Raw genomic sequence first — 20,698 nt, 5'->3', positions numbered from 1 at the left:
TATACTGGGACAAATAATAACAAAAGGATTTTATTCCCTTAGCATGAGAGTAATCAACTGAATAAATTTTTCGTTTTTTCACAGTTTCTGTTTTTTGAATTTGCTGCTTTTAGTGCCAGGTTTTTAAAAGAGCTCACAAAGTCATTGCAGTTGAAAAGCACCATTGGAGATCATCTAGTCCAGCCCCCCTGCTCAAGAAGAGTGACTGAAAGTTGCACAGGATTATGACAGATGGCTTTTGAATAGCTTCACAAGCAGAGACTCTACAACCTCTCTAGGCAGCCTTTATCAGTGTTTGATCACCCTCACAGCAAAAATTATTTTCTATGTATTCACACAGAATTTCACGTGGCTTTTTAATTCGTGCTCATTGACTCTTGGCCTGCCAGTGGGTACTAGCAAAAAGAGTCTGGATTTTTCTTCTTCTTCATTCCCTTCCATCAGGTACTATTCATATTGACAAGATCCACTCCCTCAACTCTTCCCTTTTTGAGGCTGTCTCAGCTCTCAGACTCTCCTCACCAATCCAATGGTGGCTCTTTGCTGGACTTGCTCCAGTAAGTTCCATCTCTTTCATGTACTAAGGAGTTCAGAACTGGACTTGACACTCTATGTGTGACATCACCAGTGCTGAGCTGAGAGGAAGAATTACCTCCCTCGATCTGCTGGCAACGTTCTTCCCAATGCAGCTTGGCCAGCTTGCTATGAGTGCAAGGATCCTGTTCCCCTTCTGTAGAGCTGTTTTCTAGACACTTGGTGTCCTCCATTTACGGTTTTGTGGGATTATTCCTGGCCATGTGCAGAGCTTCTTGACTTTTTCCCTTGCTCAGCTTCACAAGGTTCCCCTTTGCTCAATTCCTCACCTATTGAGGTCCCTCTGAATGCCAGCATAACCCTTTGGTGTATCAGCTACTCCTCCTGGTTTTGTATCATCAGCAAACTTGCTGAGGGTATACTCTGATCCATCATCCAGATCGTTAATGAAGACATTGAATGGGATTGGATCCATTTTTGCCTCCGGAAGTGCGCTGCTTGTGACTTGCCTCCCACTGGACTTTGTGCAACTGGGCCAGTTTTCAATCAGTGTCACTGTTTACTTATTTAACCATCATTTGCTTCTCTTTTATGATGTTATTGGACACAGAATCCAAAGTCTTACCAGAGTCAAAGAAAACAACATTTTTCTTGATCTATACTTCATTTTCTGCTCATCAGGATAGACCATTTTTGACTTTGAACTAGGTGATCCTTGAATATCAACCAGCTTTCTTGGATCCCTCTTCTCTCCAGTATTGTATCCTATGGGATTCCTCCATCAGATCTCTGAGGAAACTGAAGTCTATTCTTCTGAAATCCACAGCTGAGGTCCAGCTTTTTGTCCTGCTTCCTCTGCTCAGGATGCTGAACTCCATCACCTCATGGTAACTGCAGCCAAGGCTGCCCCCTGAGTTCAACATCCACAACTAGTTCTTCCTTGTTTGTTAAGTATCAGGTCCAGCAGTGCACCTCTCCTTGTTGGGATCTCAATCATTTGTGTCAAGAAGTTGTCATCAGTGGACTCCAGAAACCTCCTGAACCACTTTTGCCCAGCTGCTGTGGCTCTGGTAGATCATCATCATTGTTGTAGTCCCTGCTGAGGACTGGGACTTGTAAACATGGGGCTTCTTCCACCTGTTTGTGGAAGGTCTCACCCACTTCACCTAGTCCTCCTCCACAGGATAAGACAATCTGGGACCCCACACCCTCAGCCATCACCTCCAGAGCCATATGGTCACACGTAATGTTTCCCAGGTCACCAAAACAGTATCACTGGTGCTTACATGGAAGAGCAGCGATGAGTAAGAGAGGGTCGGATGAGCCACAGCAGCCTGTCTATAACATCCTGAATATGAGCTCCCAACAAGTAGAAAAGCTCTGGTCAAGCCAGTAGACAGATTTATTTATTGATTTATTTTTAAAACCCCAGAAACAGAATGAGGTAAAGGTGTCTGCATGATGAGGTAAAGATCTGAGTTAGGGCCCAGGTGACCTTCATGAGGTTCAACAAGGCCAAGTGCAGGGTCATAGAATCACAAAATGGTCCAGGCCAGAAGGGACCTCCAAAGGTCATCCAGTCCGACCTGCCCACATTCAGTAGGGACATCCCCAGCTAGATCAGGCTGCTCAGGGCCTCATTGGGTCCTGCACATGGGTCAGAACAATCCTCTCTATCAATACAGACTGGGGGATGAAGTCATAGAAAGCAGTCCTGAGGAAAAGGACTTGGGGATGCTGATGGACAAGAAGCTGAACATGAGCAGAGAGTGTGTGCTTGCAGCCCAGAAGGCAAATCACATCCTGGGCTGCATCAAAAGAGTGGCCAGCAGATCCAGAGAGGTAATTCTGCTACTTTGCTCTCATAAGACCTCACCTGGAGTATTGCATCCAGCTCTGGAGCCCTCAGCACAGGAAGAACATAGACCTGATTGATCTAGTCCAGAGGAGGGCCACGAAAATGATCAGATGGTTGAAACACCTCTGCTATGAAGACAGGCTTGAAGGAGCTGCGGTTGTTCAGCCTGAAGAAGAAAAGGCTCTGGGGAGACCTAACAGTGGCCTTCTAGTACCTGAAGGGGCCCTGCAAGAAGGCTGGAGAAGGACTGCTTACAAAGGTCTGCAGTGATAGGACAAGGGGCATTAGATTCAAACTAGAGAAGAGCAGATTTAGATTGGATGTTAGGGACAAGTTCTTTACCATGAGAGTAGTGGAACACTGGAACAGGTTGCTCAGGGGGGGTAGTTGAGGCCCCTTCCCTGGAGATATTCAAAGTGAGGCTCAACAAGGCTCTGGGCAACCTGATTTAGTTGAGGATGCCCCTGCTGACTGCAGAAGAGGTTAAAGATGACCTGTGGAGGCACCTTTCAACACAAACCATTCTATGATTCTATTCTATGATTAGCAGCGGAACTTCAAGCTAAATCTTTAGGCCATTTTTATGCCTTCAGCTGTAAGTTACAGTAGCTGAAAAAAAAAAAGAATTAGAATGGGACTAGACCTGTGTTGGCATTTATTAATGCTAATGCTGCTTCTTTAAGCAACTTACATTTGCAGTACATCTTTTCATCCACATTCAATTCCCTCAAGCAAATGGGTAAGACTAAGCAGCATCACAGCAAGCCTGTAAGTGGCATTCCCAGAAATGTTAGATGAAACATAGAGGATCTGATGGTTTTCCCTACTGGCTTTGTAAGAGAGAAGGTGATGGCACCCTCCTCCACTCAGGAGTGGAAGCACTCTGCCCAAGGGCATTAAGGTCAGAGATTTTTACTTGTTTAATAAAGCTGCAATGCATTTTTTTTTCTTTTGGTCAGCATGCTAAATCTGTCTGTAGAATGCTTTGGGGAAGACATTTTGAATACTGTCAGACCTTTGGGCATAGTGATGTTTTTATTTTTAAAGCCACTTTATTCTCCATATAGCTCATGGCCCCCACCCCAACTAATTTAGGCTTTGGTACCTGGTAGCTTATAATGCTGTTAAAATAAGTGGCAATATCAATCAATGCACTTTAGTGCTTTCCCTCATACCTCCTGCAAACTGAATTGTGTGCTAATTACCAATGCTGCAGAGACACACTGGGGAGTAAGTAGCATTTGCAATAATCAGGCTGCACAAGGAACATCAGAGAAAGGGTAAAACAGCCTGGCAAGCTTTGGAAAAAAAATACTGTAGTTTAAGTGGTATCATCACCATTGATTCTGGTTCTTGAGTATACTAAACAACTTATTTTTGATATAAAATAGGACAAGTTCAGTAGCCCAGATTAATATTTCACTATGGGGAGAAGCTGAACACCTGATCTTCTGTATGTATTTATCTTGAATGAATAGCTTGTTCACATTGAGGGAAAGAAAAGCAAATGTTAGGTAGAAGGAATATAAAGACACTCGAATTAAAGCTGGGAATTGATTGTGAGGGATGTAAAGGGAAGATAATGCTGTCATGGCTTGAAATAGGAAAGGCAGGACAGAATTCAATGCTGTTAAGCTGGGAGTAGTTAAAAAGTCAAGTGAAAACATTGAACCTAACACATTTTACAGGCAGTCACCATTACTCATAGCTTCTTAGAAGTGGGGAACTGGCAGCGAGATCAGGGAACACACAGCATTAGAGAATTCTGTACTGATAATATGGAAAGAAGTGTAGAAGATCTGAGTGCACAGAGGTGCAGATTCACCTAGAAAGCTAAAGAGGCAGTGGCAGCCCTTGTTATACCATCCAGCACATTCAGCAGTCCTGTCCTCCAGCATAAGCTGGGTAGATACTTCCCTTGCTTGTATTCTTTCAGCATATTATTAAGCCAAATTGCACCAACCAGCTCAGAGGTTTGCAGGGGATCTCTGTGCAAAATAACAATAAAGGAAAACAAACCAAACACAAGAGAACATGCACACAGCACCACAAAATACATGGTTGGCTACAGATACACCTGCAGATGAATATGGAAGCCCTTGGTGCTCCAAACTAGCTTCAAGTGTAGTAGAATTTAATGCTTGCTACCTATAGCTTCCTAGTATTTGTTTGAAGCTGGTCTGTAGCACAAAGAATATTCTCATCTATCTGCAAAAGACTGCATGAATGAATCCCGAGAGGGATGGCAGTAAGAGGCTGAATAGCAAAAATAGCAAAACCAGGAAGGAAGAGAATGAGCCATACACATTCTGGGAGCACAAGCAAAGCTGACTGTAAACTCAGTAGCTTACTCCTACGTGACACTGTCAGACTAAAAACACTTGAAAACAATGCAGTGTGTTACAGTTGAGGAACTAAGAGCAACCTCCACTACTAAACCCTCCCCAAATTCAGTGACTGACAAACTCTCATTTACTGCTAAGCATGTCTTTTCCTTCTCACTCTAAACACCACCATAGCTTCAACTTCTATGTGGGGTGGGTTTTTTTGGGTTTTGGTTTTGGGATTTTGGGGGTTTTTTTTGGTGTCTTTCTGCTATACCAAACCCATTGACTTTCAAACCCCAAGAGAGAATATTCACCCTCCAACAAAACTATCAAAGCAAAGAGTCACCCCACCCCCATATCAAACTAAACTATTCCCACAGGAATAAAAGGACACACTTACACACTTCCTACAATCTAAACACACTTGCTCTTGCCCCTACCAACAAGCCATGCATCTACCTCAACTTGCTGCAACAATTGTGGAGTGAGGGCAACACTTGAAAACTTCTTTTTATTTTCAGCAGACTAATTGCTGTTCTTTATTATTGACTTCCAAATCATCTTGTTCTTTTTTTCCTATTTTTTTAATGTTAATACTATTACAAACATCTCTGTACAGAAAATTCTTGGGCATATGTGCATGAGAACACACACACACACAACTGCAAGTCTTCTAACAAGCTGTCAGGACAAGACAACTCCTGCACTAATACAAAGCAATTTTAATAGCTTTGCATGAAAATGGATTATGGAGTTCTTAAGCTCATAACATCTAATGCCACTGGAGGTCAATTCTTAGGAACATATAATAAACAGAAATTAAGTATTTAAGTCTAGCGAAAAAGATGAGCCTGATAGCCACTAACTTTTCAGGCTATGCAAATGAAATTAGTTCCATGGCTGAATATTCCTTGATGAGCTGAAAACCATGAGTCAGCCTTTTTACCACTCAGTGGTGTAACTTACTAGAGATTCTACTAAACAGAATGACTGTGAAAAACTCAGATTGCTCAAGAGTTCAAACCTTTACGGAATGATCAAAAGGTGTGAATCCTGAAAATGAAGAGGAAACCAAAACTGAAGTATTTTATAGGCATAAATATGCAAAGAAAGAAAAGGAAGCTGCATTAAGAAATCTGATTTTATTGCCTAAGTGGAAAGAAAAGAGTCTCTTTAGGTTTTTTGCATTTTCAGGTTGCCTGTTATTTCTTTTCTCAGTTGTATTTGAGTTGACACAAATGCAAGACAGGTGTATCTCAAAAGGCCTTCGCTACTTTTGACCTTTTTCTTCACTACTTTTTTTTTAATCTTTCCTAGAATCTGCAAACAAAATTTCAGAGTTAATCCCAAGAAAAGATGTTGTACTTAATTTTCCTGTTTCTGGAAAACAAGTACAAAAGCTCAGTGCAAAAACTAGAAGGTCAATATACATGTTCTCCAAAAAAAACCAGGAAAAAGTGCAGGTTTACTCATCTTTGGACTTATTGCAGATTTACTCATGTTAGCAGGTATTTAGGCCCCTCCAGTGCAGAGTCCTGAGAATCAATAACCTGCAACTAATAGCAAATGGTTGTCCCCTCAAGGCACTTTTTCTAATGTTTAAAGAAAACTGGGCCAACTTTTTCCTGGAGAAAAGAAGGTCCTGGGGAGACCTTATAGTGGCCTTCCAGTACCTGAAAAGGCTTACAAGAAAGCTGGGGAGGGACTTTTTACAAAGGCTTGCAAGTGATAGGATGAGAGGGAATGGCCTGAAGCTTGAGGAGGGGAGATTTAGACCGGATATTCAAAAGAAATTATTTACAGTGAGGGGGGTGAGACACTGGAACAGGTTGACCAGGGAAGTTGTGGCTGACCCCCTTCCTAGAGGTGTTCAAGGCCAGGTTGGATGAGTGCTTGAGCAAGCTGGTCTAATGGAAGGTGTCTCTGCCTGCAGGGGGATTGGACTAGATGATCTTTAAGGTCCCTTCCAACCCAAACCATTCCATGAGTCTCACTAAATCACTTCTGTAGCATGGCAGAACGGCAGTCACAGGGACCTGATAACAAGGGAAGACTGAACTCAGAGTAGTTTCGCAACTCTTTTTATTTCTCAGTACACTGCCCAGCCAAAATGCCACATATAATCAGCCGAGCCCTTGGCAGTAACAAAGAGGAAATCAACACATAAGATGCATTGCATGGTCAGTGCCCCAAAGATACGTCACTGTGGGCTCTGCTGAGAGCACCGTGGGTCAACTCAGAAGAATGAGGACTATCAACTTACTTTTAAGTAACTCTTACTCAGAAAGGTCCTGGATTTTACACTGACATAGGGTATCTGATCTTACTTTAAGAAGCAAATGTCAGAGATTCACTGAAATAAGCCTTCAGAGCAGTGTGTTTTTTGGAAGCTCTCACAGATAATTCATAAGGGATGCATAAGCACTGGGATAGTCATCTTAAGCCAGCAAGATTGAGGCACACAGTAATGAAGTAACTGTACTGAGGTCATTGAGCAAGCCATGGTAGAAGTAAAACTGAAGTCCATGGCACTGTATCCATGCTGTACCATGTACTACCTCACTGGTAGCTACTCCTGCTCCTGTCTCCTCCTCAGAGACCTTAAATTCTTCTCTCTTCTGTCAGAGAGGCTTTAGCAACCAATTTCAAGTGGACTTCAAGAACCCCCCTATCTGTACTTATAATTATAGAATAACATTTACACAACAAAAAAAAATGAAGAGAAATTTCAAATAACTAAATCAGTCTCCTTCCACACTCTTTTGTAATGAGAGCTTTCCATTCACATGGCAGAGTACAGTATTTCTATATTAGAAGACTGGTGTGCAGTGCACAGAATAACAAACTTTCTCTAATTTCATACAATCAATCAGGTTGGAAGAGACCTCCAAGATCATCCAGTCCAACCTATCACCCAGCCCTAAGCAATCAACTAAACCATGGCACTAAGTGCCTCATTCAGTCTCCTCTTGAACGTCTCCGGTGATGGTGACTCTACCACCTCCCTGGGCAGCCCATTCCCATGGGCAATCATCCTCTCTGTGAAGAACTTCCTCCTAATATCCAGCCTATACCTCCCCTGACACAACTTGAGACTGTGTCCTCTTGTTCTGCTGCTGGTTGCCTGGGAGAAGAGACCAACCCCCACCTGGCTACCACCTCCCCTCAGATAGTTGTAAGCAGCGATGAGGTCAGATGGTAGACAGAAGAGATGACACCCTTTGCATTTTTTAATTTTTTTTTAAAAATTTTTAAAATTGACTATCATTTGAATACAGAGAACTTCCAAACAATTACAACCCTTTTAGAAGTCAGTCAGGTTAAACCTAACAGTACAATCTCTGACCAGAGCTAAGTGTTTTAAGTTGTCCAAAAATCCCCACCAAAGAGAACAATGTATTCTTGCAGGAACTCACTGAGAAAGTTCTCTGCAAATGAAGCAAGAATAAGCTAAATTGCACTTTGCATTAATGTCTTTGTTTTGCTTTACACCCCATGACACAAACAAAAGAGGTCTGAAAGTACTCTGTCTGCTAAAATACCAACAAAACTCAGAAGTTTAATGGTTTGGTTTCTCAGTTCCTTAAAGGACTCTAAAAGAGACCAGTGAATTCATTCTGTGTTAGCAATTTAAGTGGGGGGACATCTGTGTTGCTTTTAATGTTTATTTATTTATTGTACTTGTGCAGAACCCTTGTCCCATCTTTCATAAAGAAATAAATTGGGAAGGAGATTAAGAACATTTGAAGTTACTCAGGCAAGGGCAATTTTTTTACAATGCTGTGAGGATTCCAATTATTTTAGCAATGATGTTTCGCTTGTCTGTCTCACTAAGTCTTTTGCCCTCATACTTTGCATCTAAACAGAACTGTGTACAAATTGGTGAATATTTAAACACAGAAAACCATTTACAGTTCTTTAAAACACCCAGCCAATTATTACTTTGGTATTCACTGCAGTTAAATCGTGATGCATTTATTAATGTGTAAATATCAGACATTTCCTTTGGATTCCGCTCTCCGTTTGCAATTCATTAACACAATGCAATTTAAAAATATTAGTCTCTGAGAAGACACCAGATTTTCCTTGGACTGGTCCCACACTTGAAAAGGCATTTTTATATTCCAAATGCATCAAAACAGCAGAATCTCCAGGCAGATACTAAGTGGGATTCACTGAAACACAATGTTAGTTCTAATGGATGGATGATTGTGTTTGGTCTTTTGAAACTTTGAAGTATAGGTAAGTCTTGATCACACAAATTAATAAATCCTAAAGCTGGAGTTAACAATAACCATTACACCCAAATTCTGCAGCTTAGCCCAGCCAATTTTTCAAAAGGTCAGGTTGTGAACTGGAGAAGATCAGGGAGGTCCACCGCATAGCTTTGTTGCCAGGCATCTCTCGTCTGGATTGTTGCAGGCATTTATTAGTATTCGTCAGCAGACTCAACAAAGCAAACAAGAAATTCAAGCACGAATAATAAAATGAAATGCTGCTATATAACCCTTTGTCATTCAGCAAATATGGGACTTTTTAGCTACATTGTTCCTAAACCTGGGTTACTACTTTAATTTTTCTCCACAGTGCTGACTGAATGAGTATGCATGTGTGTTAAATGCAGAGCTCCCTTAACAACTGCAGGACTGCCATTTAATCTGTTGGTAGATGGACCATTTCCTGTGGGAACTCTAGCTATGATTTCCAGATCCACCAAATAAATCTCAGATTAAGATTCCAAATGAAACCTGCCTTTGGCAGATAAAAAATGTCAAGATGGATATAAACAGTAAAATTATAAATTATCTAGGTGTTGCACGATGACTTGATGTGCGTTTTTTGTTTACACTTTCCCCGATATCACAACTATACAAGGCATTCATCAAATGTCACACTTTCATAATATTGGAGGCATCATTAAAACTGTTTGGCTAAGGACCTTGAAGTGTTTAAGCAGTAGCTCAAAAGTATATTTGTGCAAAGTAGAAGAATAAATTTACATATCAGCAGCAGCTCATAAGGGATGGGTAAATATTCTGTTTATCTCTCATTGTAATTCAGGTTAGTTTAAATACAGGGTTTTGGGATATCATTACAGCCTATATGGAGTTATTACATAATTTCCAAACACAGTGTCTGCTGGAGTTTTTCTAAGCATGCTGTGTTTATGTTTCCTAAACCACCTAAAAACAAAGTAAACCTTCCCACTCCATTTTTCTTTTGCTATTGTCATCCCAGACAATTGCTTTTCACATATAACCCTTCCCATTATCTAAATCTTAATGATCCAGAACTCCCTTTTATCTAGGCAGGGTCATGTTTCCTGATGCCCATTAATTATAGTGAAAATTCTCTTAACCAAATGTACTCAACCTCCCTTTACAGCAAACAAACAACTAAGGCTTTGCTGAATTACAGTTCTAAATAAAATCCCATAAAGCTAAGCTTTAGAAGTGAAAAAAAAAATTGTAATTTTAAGCATCTGACAGAAAAGAAAGGTCATTGTGCATAAAGTGCTAGTAAGACATTTTGCACAGGCACCCTTTACTCAGAGCAAATGGTCTACTAAAGATGCAGGTGAACTCTCAGACTCCAGTGTACTCCCTGGAAAACCTTTTAATATATATATATATTATTATGTTTCTGCTCTGAACTTCAGTTTCATTCTAGTTGTCATTAAAATAGAAGCAATGAAGGTGTCTAGAGAAAAAAAAAAAACAAATTCCTCTTCCACTTTTGCTAGAGATCTTCTAAAGCTCCTTCCACATCACTATATAAAAATTACTGACAATAAATCTTGCTCTCCATGAAGCACATTTGAAGACATTTTGAAGTTATCTGCACTCATATTTAAAAAACACTTAAGTGATTCAAAGTGCTCTACTTCAAGGTGTGCATTCACCCCATCTTTATGCTTGTAGGACTCGGTGTGAGTAAGACACTACACATTTTTAAGGTCTAACAAAATCATATTCACAATACTCCAGGCAGATACTGGATACTTAGTATGGTTTTGATGAGGAGTCTCTGCATGCAGCCTGGCCTGAAGTGGACTGTACTTAACTATTCAAAATATACTAGGAAAGAAAATGCATCTAAAAAAGGATAAATGAGAATTTATAAACAGGAAAGGGTGATTATATTTACAGGAAAGACCAGACTGTATTTGATGACTTTTTCACTTATTATATAAGTCATGGCACATTAATCCCTCTGTTTCTGTGCAACAGCTTCCATACTTAGTGTTGCTCAACAGTTACTAACCATTCTTCCTATGTTTGACTAATGCAAGATCACCCTCTGAACCTATCTTCTGCTCATACTGTCTAGAAAAACCTGCAATTACCCTGGCCTCTTCACAAGAAAATCTCTTGCCAGCACACAGTGAGTCTGGTGCTGAATGCATGGCACACAAGGAAGACACTAATCAGTTGAGCCATATGCATGAAGAAGACTCTGCCTTTCTGTAGATCACACATGCAATATCTAGGTCTTCCTTCTTTCCCTGGTAAAATGCACTCCTTATTGCTAGAAGAGGGAAGGAGAGGAAGAACAGGCTCACAGGCTCACAATATCTCCTCTTGAGGCATGTAAAAGAAGAAACAGCCTCTATTATAGCCTTGGAAGAAGGACTTCAGTGTTTACATCTGTAATGGGTGTATTTTGGAAAAAGGCGAAGTAGCACCTTCACAATTAATTGCTTCTTGACCCAACCAGAGCATGAAAAAGCTTTACAACACATTAGTCTCCAAGCTTCCTTTATCCCTTCATCTTTGTGTGTGTTGGTGCATGTGTGTTAAATCACACAAAAACCAACTACAAAGTCTTTGCAATTACCATTAGAAAAATCAAACCCATAATGAAGTACATTAAAATCATCACCCAATTAGAAAAACTTGCTACTTCTAGTAAGAAAGTCTACAAATAAGTGGTAAGGAGGAAGAGTTCCTTTCTAGGAAGTTAGCAAAGAAACTGCAGGAAGGTTAGCCTCGATGACCTTTAAAGGCCCCTTCCACTCCAAAACATTCAGAGTCTATGATTTTACTGAACCTATGTGTGACTGCACATTGCCTCTATTACCATGATTGTAAATGGAACAGCTGGCAATTCATGGAATTTACAAATGGGAGTAAATAGATGTAAAACTATTTCTAGAGAGGTTTTTATTTCCTGAATGTTATTCACTACCCAGCAAAAGAACTAAATATTTTTGTAAGCAATACACTGGCAGGTACACGGCCTGGCCATGACGCTACAAGCAAAGTGGTGGCAGAATCTTAACAGTAAGCACCATGCACTCATGCAAGACCTGTGCATGCATAAACACATGATGTAATTAAGACAATTGTCTGTCTGTAACCTTATCACATGCATGTATCTAAGCAGCTCTGTATACATAGCTTGTTCATTGGGTCTGTATATTGATTTCCTTACGTGTTTTTCCTGAAGGGAGCAAGACTGGAAAACAGCAGCTTACCACCATATAAAACACTTTTCATATTTCCCTGTAGAAGCTGATTCTGCAGTTCTGCTCCAACCTCCATTAATCACCTATCTTTAAAGCTAGGGTTTCCTCTGAACTGCAGTTTTCCAGGTATGCCAACATTTTTACAAAGCAGGCATTCTTTTTAAGGATAAGTGTCAATAAGGATCACGACTAAGAGCTGCCATCAAATTCTTACAGGTGAAATTGGCTCATTAACTTTCTTTTTTAATATGCATTTTAGATAGTGATTTAGAAAAGGATATGTATTTATTTCTATGCTTAAACAATATTAAAACCTCCTTTTAAAGAAGCAAGCTACTTTGCCATTAATAATAACCAACCCATTACCTTGTTTTAGGAAATTCCAATTAATTATATAATGCTTTTGATTTTGGAGTCAGCAAAATTACTATTTTGGTGTCAAAATGGATCAGAGGACTTGATATTCTAAGAATTTCTCCTAATTTCTGCCCTGTCCTTAAAACTACAAATGTTCAGAAATAAGAGACAAGGAAAACATTACAATAGTGAAAGACTATACAATATGGAAAAAGTATAACTCCACCCCTTCACACAGTACGTGATATGAGTCAAATGAGACACAAATTTAGCTCCAGTATTTGCACACTCACCACATTCCTATCCTGCTAACTCTTTTGGGAAACTGATATACTGAGTTCAAAATGTATCTCTAAGTATGAAAAGCATCCGATTTCAGATTTCCTCTTGTGTTTTCACAGTATTAAATTTGTGTAGTTTTCATTTCATTTGTGTGTTTTTTCTACTAAAGAATCATCTTCACGTAGGTGCAATGTGCTTTCCCCTCACTGCCACTGCAGGGCATAGGTAGGTGCCTATTTGCCAGTGTGACTTTATAATGGGCTACCATCTGTGGCTTTCTAGCTTGGATTCTGAATATTTTCATTTGAAAATTACAGTCTTAACTGGCCCGCTGCCAATACTCCTGATACATTCTCTGAAGTATACTTAGTCACCATCCTCCCATCAAGAACTAGGTGCTATGGATATAAACACAACATTTAAATTACATATAAACCCCAAACAATACGACTTGCACAAAGCCTCCTCTTTATTTTTTTCCAATATAACAGAACAGAGGCAGACAAATGTCTTAATCCACACCAGCATGCTACATTCCAAATAATATGGAAAGCCAAAAAGAAAAATCTCAATCAAACACTTAGATATACACTTGCTAAGCACTTTATTTTATAACATGTATTAGCAGGTTACATACTATTCCATATAACCACCATAAACCTACCACTTCTTTGCACATGACTTTGTTTGTTTGTTTGTTTTTTTAAATCCCGTTGCTTGAGTGAATTTCCATCTAGTTATCTAAATTTAATCTCAGATGTGCTTTACCATCTTTATTTTTAACAAATAATTTAATCTCCACCATTTCAGTATGTTATATTAAAAAAATAAATAATCAAGTCATTATAAGCTTCTTCTACAAACACCTTTTAAAATTCCAGATTACAAGCAAGGAATAACTAGACACAGTACAGCTGCAAAAAGGAAAGATATGACAGATTACAAAGCAAGTATCAACAGAGACATGAAAATGAAGGTTAAAAGTTGCTTTGATTTAGTAGTTCAGTGAGAAAATGCACCAGCTTATCTATCTACCATGGGTATGAACTGAACACTCAGTTGCTGCAGTGTAGCTATTATCTTCATGGTAAGAAAATGCAACTGAATTATTAATACCCAAATAAAATTCCTCCTCAAAAAATTTCCTTATCCAGTAAAATACTTCCTCATCCAAACTAGTGTGATGACATGAGATTTATCCAGAATTCTTTTTTTTTTTTTTTAAACTTCCCTGGGAATAAAAGCATAAGCAATTATGTGACTTATTAATGGCTGATCTTAAAAAAAAAAACCAACAAAAAAACCCCAAAAAAACCCAACCAAAAATCCCAACAAACTGTATCAACTTTATTTTTCCTCTACATAACAACTTCTACTGGATATACAAATACATTTTAGAAGGCATTTTTTCCAAGCTCATCTTAATACATCAGAAAAATAGTACATATGAAACTCAGTAACACCCAGTGTTTAAAGTATCTGTGAGCAGCAGCAGCACACCATTCCTTACAAATAGACAGAAAATACTTCACAGAGAATCAGTCTATGGTGTTCACTTGCCTACTTTGGAAAAGTTAACCTTTTGAACCATTCTTAGGGTATGCTGACCCCTAAAGGTCTAAAAATACTAGATCTGATTAAGCCATTACACAGTTAAATGTCAGAAGACAATTCTCCACTCAGTTACTCCACCATGACTATTTTTGTTTTCAGAGCCCATGACTCAAATACATTTTAAACTTCACTCAGTAATAGCTCAAAATTCCATCAATTACAAGGTGTCCACGAAGTAGTTTATTTTACAGGATAGTATAGATAAAAATTCCATTACATATGTAAAAAATGCATCATCTCCCAGATGCAACAGACTCTTCATGAGAAACTTGACATTGATTATCATCTGAGAAAGAATACGCAATATAAAATTCCCCCAAAAGAGAAATACTCAGGATGCTATCAAGCTCTAATGTAGGAGGCACCTTTGATGCTGAGGCATTTACGTCTTTGGGTGTTTGCTTTTCTTTTTAACCTTCACATAGCCAGTTTCTGAAAAAAAAATCCTTCCTCTTATGATGTACTGAAGGTCCCCTTCCTGTGTCTTTTTCTTCCATCTACACTTTGTCTACTCATAAGTCACTTCTTGATGACTCTGTTCTGTAAAAGCAGTCAATCACATAATCTGCTCAACTCAGTGCCTTTTTTGTTTCCCCCCCTCCTCCCCAAAGTTTCTGCAATGAAACAGAAGAATGTATCTAACAGCAAAATTTTGGTCATCCACATACAAAAAGATCCTTCCACCCAAATGAAACTCCATGAAAACTCTGTAATAACTCCATGAGCTGTGGAAGTTACAAGTCAACCAAAGTCCCCTTTACATCCAAGTATACCTTACAGTCTATATTTAGCTGAGGTAATAATGAGAAACTTGTTGATATTAGCAGATGGCTTAATCTTAATGTAACCATGCATGAATAGCCAAGAAAGTTACTTTAAGACAGACTTCAAATTAGTTGTTAACCCATTATGAAAAAAATTAAAAGGTTAGAAAGTAAATTGCAATGTACAGACTATGAACTCAAATAAGATTTCTCAAAGTCATGCAAAGAACGTTTTCAGTAATCCAGAAAACAAAAATAAGGCTGATGATTTGCATTCCTGCAGTTGCTTTCCTATTACCACAAATATTTTTAAGAAGCACTGTGCAGATATGGTTTGGTTTTTTAATTTTTTTTTCCTTTCTGCCAAAGTCAGTCATATATCAGCAAGAACAAATACATTCCAGTCACTGCCTAGCACTGGTACAACACCTAAGGTTCCTTATTAATACCTTGAAAGTCCTTACCTTTTGACCAGTTCTCCATTTGTTCTTCTGAACTTGTTTGATCTGGCACAGAGTCCAGTTTTTGCTTGAAGATTTCAGAGCTAAAACAAAAGTAATTTAAAATAAATAAATTGGAAACAATGTATCATAACACACCTATACTTTCCCTTCATTTGACAGAAAATTTACAAGACCAATTATTTAAAAGTATCTCTATCAGAACAATAGTCTGTTAAATAGTCAGTGTTAAAGTATATTTCTCAGTAAATTTCTTTTTTTTTTTTCATCTAATTTTTACAATGATTTGGTTCAGGTTTCTGTTGTGTGCAACACCTTTAAAAAATGTATTAGTTTGTCTTCTTGTCTAGAGTCTGGTCTTGGAAGCACATGCTACTAAGCACAGCCCAAATCACACTGAGTGGTCCTGCTGGAAACTCACTTTGGCAATTATTACTTTGGTAATTATTATCAGTGGAATGTATTTCACTTTACAACATTCCTCCTCCTGCTTTAATTTCCTGGATAAAATACAGGTAAAGTGGACCATGGTCGCTCTGCCTCTGGACTTGTAGGTTCTTCTAAACAGCTAAAAAATCCATCTTAATATTTGCATCTGTAGTATTTCAGACCATGCAGTTAATTACACAGTGCAGTATTTCACATAATCAAAGAGCTTCAAGAAACAACCCTCAATACTGAAAAGCAAGATTTACAGGAGAATGTAATGATATCAGGTAACATTTTGAGTGTTAAAATATATGCTCTCTTCTGTGTTAAAAGATCACCTATATTCTCTGTCTCAAGGAAATCTAACTAAATGTGTAATCTTGCCAATATAGTAAGCTTACCACAAAGGATATTACTTATTCAAGCACTTCTTTTAATATGTACTGTACAAAGGACAATTTTCTAACTTTACCTATGTAGTTGTGCTTATTTTGTATGCTTTCCCTGCTGTATTTTTAAAAATACATTTATTAAAAAGACCTCAAAGTGGCTGGATCACAAAAAAACCCCAGAGTTGCCATTGTTCTAATAAGAGTTTTGTTGTTTGTTTTTGTGGTTTGTTTGTTTTTTTTTACAGTACAATTTAAAATTCAAGCATATCATACCATGATACATATTCTAACTAATAAAGCAGCAGAAGAAATTACTTTCCTATACAACAACTTAAAAAAGGCAAATGTTTTGATTTTATCTTTGAAATTATCAAAAAAAGTATAATAATTATGCAAACACTTAAGATTCAAAACTAATATTTATATTAAGCATTCAAAAATATATCTAGTTCATATTCGTGGTTAACTACTAAATGTGTCTGAGAGGAAAAAAAAAAGTGCATGATTTAATGTGCTTAGGTCTTAAAAACTAACAACTTCACCTCATATCACAGGACTGAGATCCCTACAAGAATCCCTCAAATGAAGCTGTATGCTTCTTTTTCAATTCTGTGTAAATGTGTTGGTTTGGAGTTGGCAATCTTTTCCTAAGTTCCTCATTTACTTTTGGATTAGCTGAAAATATAGAGGGTTATTAATATCAAGAAATAGGTTTCTGTCAATGAAGCCATTTCCCTACATATTGCACAAAAAGGTTCATAATAATTGCAGTATTTTAATAAGATATTCATATAGCAAGACATGAAGAAAATACGGTATTTAATAACCTCTGGAGTATTTTAAAACACGACTTAGGGCCTTAATGTGCCTAGTAATATACTATTTAAAAATCATAATTTTATCCCTTCACAATATACAGTCATTCTTCCTCGCCATTTACCCAGCTAATGAATGCCAGCAATTAGTAAAATGTAATCCCATTGCACAATCATTTTAATGCTTTTAGCACTCAGAAAAGTAAACACCAAATTAATACTGCTCAAGCCATATCAGATCCTAGTTGGAAGCAAGCAATTATAGTTCAGCTCCTCAGGTGTAATTAAATGATTGGAATGATTTAGTTCCATAAATGCAAGTTAATTCATAAGCAAGCAACAAATATACTGGGAGTAATTACAAGAAACATTGACAGTCTAAGCAGGGCATGTGTCTGCATGTACCTGAGGTAGGAAAATGCTGCCCTCTCCTGGAAATAATAGACTATGGCACAGCAATAACTGGAGATCAGTCAAGAGGCTGCTTTTGCAGACTTTGTTCAAGCAGGTGAAGTATGTTCTGCTAGTAGTCGGAGTTTTCCAGTTTACACATACGGAAAATAAGAACATAGTTGATATCAAAGTAAGGCAACGTACTGATCAAAGACAAACAGAAAGATGGTTCGGGTTTACAAAGTATTTTCCCTATTATTAGAAATAAAAATACTAGTAGCCAGAAGAACAAAAATATTCCATACATTAAGTATGTAAACTAGCTGTTCTGAACGAATATGCTGCAATAGGTAGTTAACTTATGCACAACACTCACCATTTCAGATGTACCTTTACAACAGGTACTTTAAACACAAGGTATTTTTAGAATCAAAACTTACTGAATCATCATTATTCAGTGTTAAAACTTCACCACATCGACAATCAGAAGTTGGCCCTGAAGCTTTTCCCGGAATGAATCATGAGAAAAGTTAAATACGAATATTTTAAAGCTTCTCTCTACTTTCATTTGAAGACAAGCTGTTAATAATCAACCTGTCTCAATCAAAAGAAAATACAGCTGCAGCTAAAAATATCCTGGTAGACCAAGACAAAAAAATGAAACTACAAAATGAAACTGTAACACAAAATCTAGAGTTTATTTTAAATCTAGAGCTAATTTCTTTATTCACGCTATTTATTGAGCTGGTGTTAGTATTAAGATTACTACTTTAAAAGAAAAAATTGTCTTTATCTGCTGAATATGCAACAGTCACATAAAATTCACACTAAATATTTAAGTATAAAATCACCTACAAATATGAATATAAAGTAACCAGTATATTCCTGTTAATGAAAGAAATCCCAGATCTACCTATTTTGCCCTCTAGAGAAATAAAAGCTTCCCAGTGCTGCATGAAGCAGCATGGGAGAAAGTCATATGCTGTGGTCAGTGTTTAACTGTTTTCCACACAGAGAGAAACTGACTGTAAGAAAGCTCAATTTAAAAGCACCCCATCATTGTAAAGGCCTGAGATTGTTCTTTACCTATAGCACTTTGTCATCAAAACATTTCATTGTTCCAGATCTTGGTGTATTTCAAAACAAACCCAAGATATACGCAAGGCCCCTCGCTGTTACTTTACCTACTGTGGAAATGAAACATGTTATTTTAATAAGTCATATTATTAAAAGTTTAAAATGTACAGCACATTGGCTTTGCCCTTTGATGTCACAGTCCTATTTTTCTATTCAAATCTTGTACACTGTAAGTTAATTGCTTTTGGAAACTACTTATTATTCATGTAAAAATTAATGTGCCAATGTGTTTAAATCCTTTTAAATGACCATTCATGCATCTTTCTTCTTTAAGTACCAATGAAATCTGTCAAAGATATCAATGCAAGATGGTCTTAGAGAAAGTTCCAATAAAGATTTTTTTTCTGCTAACATAAGATTTTCATTTTCGTCAACTTTACTTAAATTCCATTAATTTTTTAAGCTGCTTTTAATAAATTCACAAGTAAAAAATTTTAGGCTCCATAGTCTGTCATTTGTGTTCCAGCTGACTTTATGAATATTAATAACAGTGTTATCCTGATTAAATAGGCTTCATATAAAATCCCTGTGAATCCTATAGCTCAGACATCTCATTTTTCCAACTCTTTATGAATTTGGATTCAGACATTAAACTGGAAAAAACCTTAAAAAACAGATTCAGTGGTACATTCGTGCACCTTTAAGCAAAAAAATTAGATGTTCTAATAATTCAAATAATTAAAATTGATGGGACCACATACTGAGATTTCAGACGTTCTGTAAACATGCAACATATTTTACCTCTAATGAAAACATCAACACTTCACAGAATAAAGAATTAAGATTCTATTATAAAATAATAATAATGTCTGTCCTTATCCTTACCTTAAACAAGGGATGATATAATCTTAACTCTTCGTATACGGAGTGCTGACTTGCAGAAGCATTTCCCAAAGAAATCAGTGGATACTTAATTTTACATTCTAGTTTATCATGGGTGCCCAGTGATAAAAAGCCTTTACTTTCAATTTCTTTATCCTTCAGCAAAACCAACCTTTTTTCTTAAGTATATCAAATAGAAGCACAGAGGAAATTTTAACAATACCCTACAAGACTCATGCAGTCGCAGTTTCAAACTGTCAACTTCTTTTCACGCTTATATGTTTGCATTATTTAACATCTATGACAGCTAAAAATGGAAAACTAAGCTCACTGCATTGCCTTCAATTTTTTTTTTTAAACAGTGCTAACTAAAATCATGACTCCCTCACTGATTCAGGGATATATTCTGCAAAAATGGCCATCAAAATAATCTGCCCTCCAGTACCTTGAAATATGAATGGATTTTAAGACAAAAGTATTTCAACAAAATATTGGCTTATTCAAAAGGATGGCATTCCAGTCCTGGTTTTAATTACTCATCAACACAAACACTCCATAAGAGTTCAAGAAAACCAAGAGGTATATAAAAATAATGAACATCTCCAAGATAAGAAGCACACAGTGCTTGGGCAGCTCTGGATAACTTCTACCACAGTTGTAGCAGTATTTCCACTTTCAGAAGAAAAAAAAAAATCTTTGCAGAACATATATTATACAAGGGAGCACCCCACAATAACACCAACTTCACACCACCTGAACAGTGCTGCTGACCTAAGGTATTTAGATTAGTGACAGCCTGTTGTAGCTGCCAATACTTTCGCTCCCTGGTCAGGGGAGTGGTAAGTCCATCTTCTAGCCTGGAGTTCAGTTATTGACTCCCTGTCCTCAGGAACTAAGAGGCTTTCCTATGGAGCCCAAATGACTCCAAACCTCCTTTCCTTGGTCTTGCCATCACAAATTTTGAAGACAACTAGCGAATCATGGCTGCTTTGAAAGGAAGCAAACGCTCGCTAGTGTTAATCAAATTCATCTTCACAAAAGGTTC

The 20,698-nt window shown here is 37.7% G+C and overlaps 1 protein-coding gene across 1 annotated transcript in view; it reads right to left on the bottom strand.

Annotated features, from left to right (window-relative positions):
- The window catches only part of MIPOL1 (mirror-image polydactyly 1), a 201,385-nt gene that overhangs the window by 154,576 nt on the left and 26,111 nt on the right, over positions 1 to 20,698 (bottom strand). The window contains exon 2 of the mRNA XM_054400707.1: positions 15,669 to 15,748. Within this exon, the coding sequence (XP_054256682.1) occupies positions 15,669 to 15,748 (80 nt within the window). The remainder of the gene's footprint in view (positions 1 to 15,668; positions 15,749 to 20,698) is intronic.

This window comes from Indicator indicator, chromosome 4, assembly GCF_027791375.1.
Source record: "Indicator indicator isolate 239-I01 chromosome 4, UM_Iind_1.1, whole genome shotgun sequence".
NCBI classification, from domain to species: Eukaryota; Metazoa; Chordata; class Aves; order Piciformes; family Indicatoridae; genus Indicator; species Indicator indicator.
This window is presented reverse-complemented; position numbering and strand designations above follow the sequence as displayed.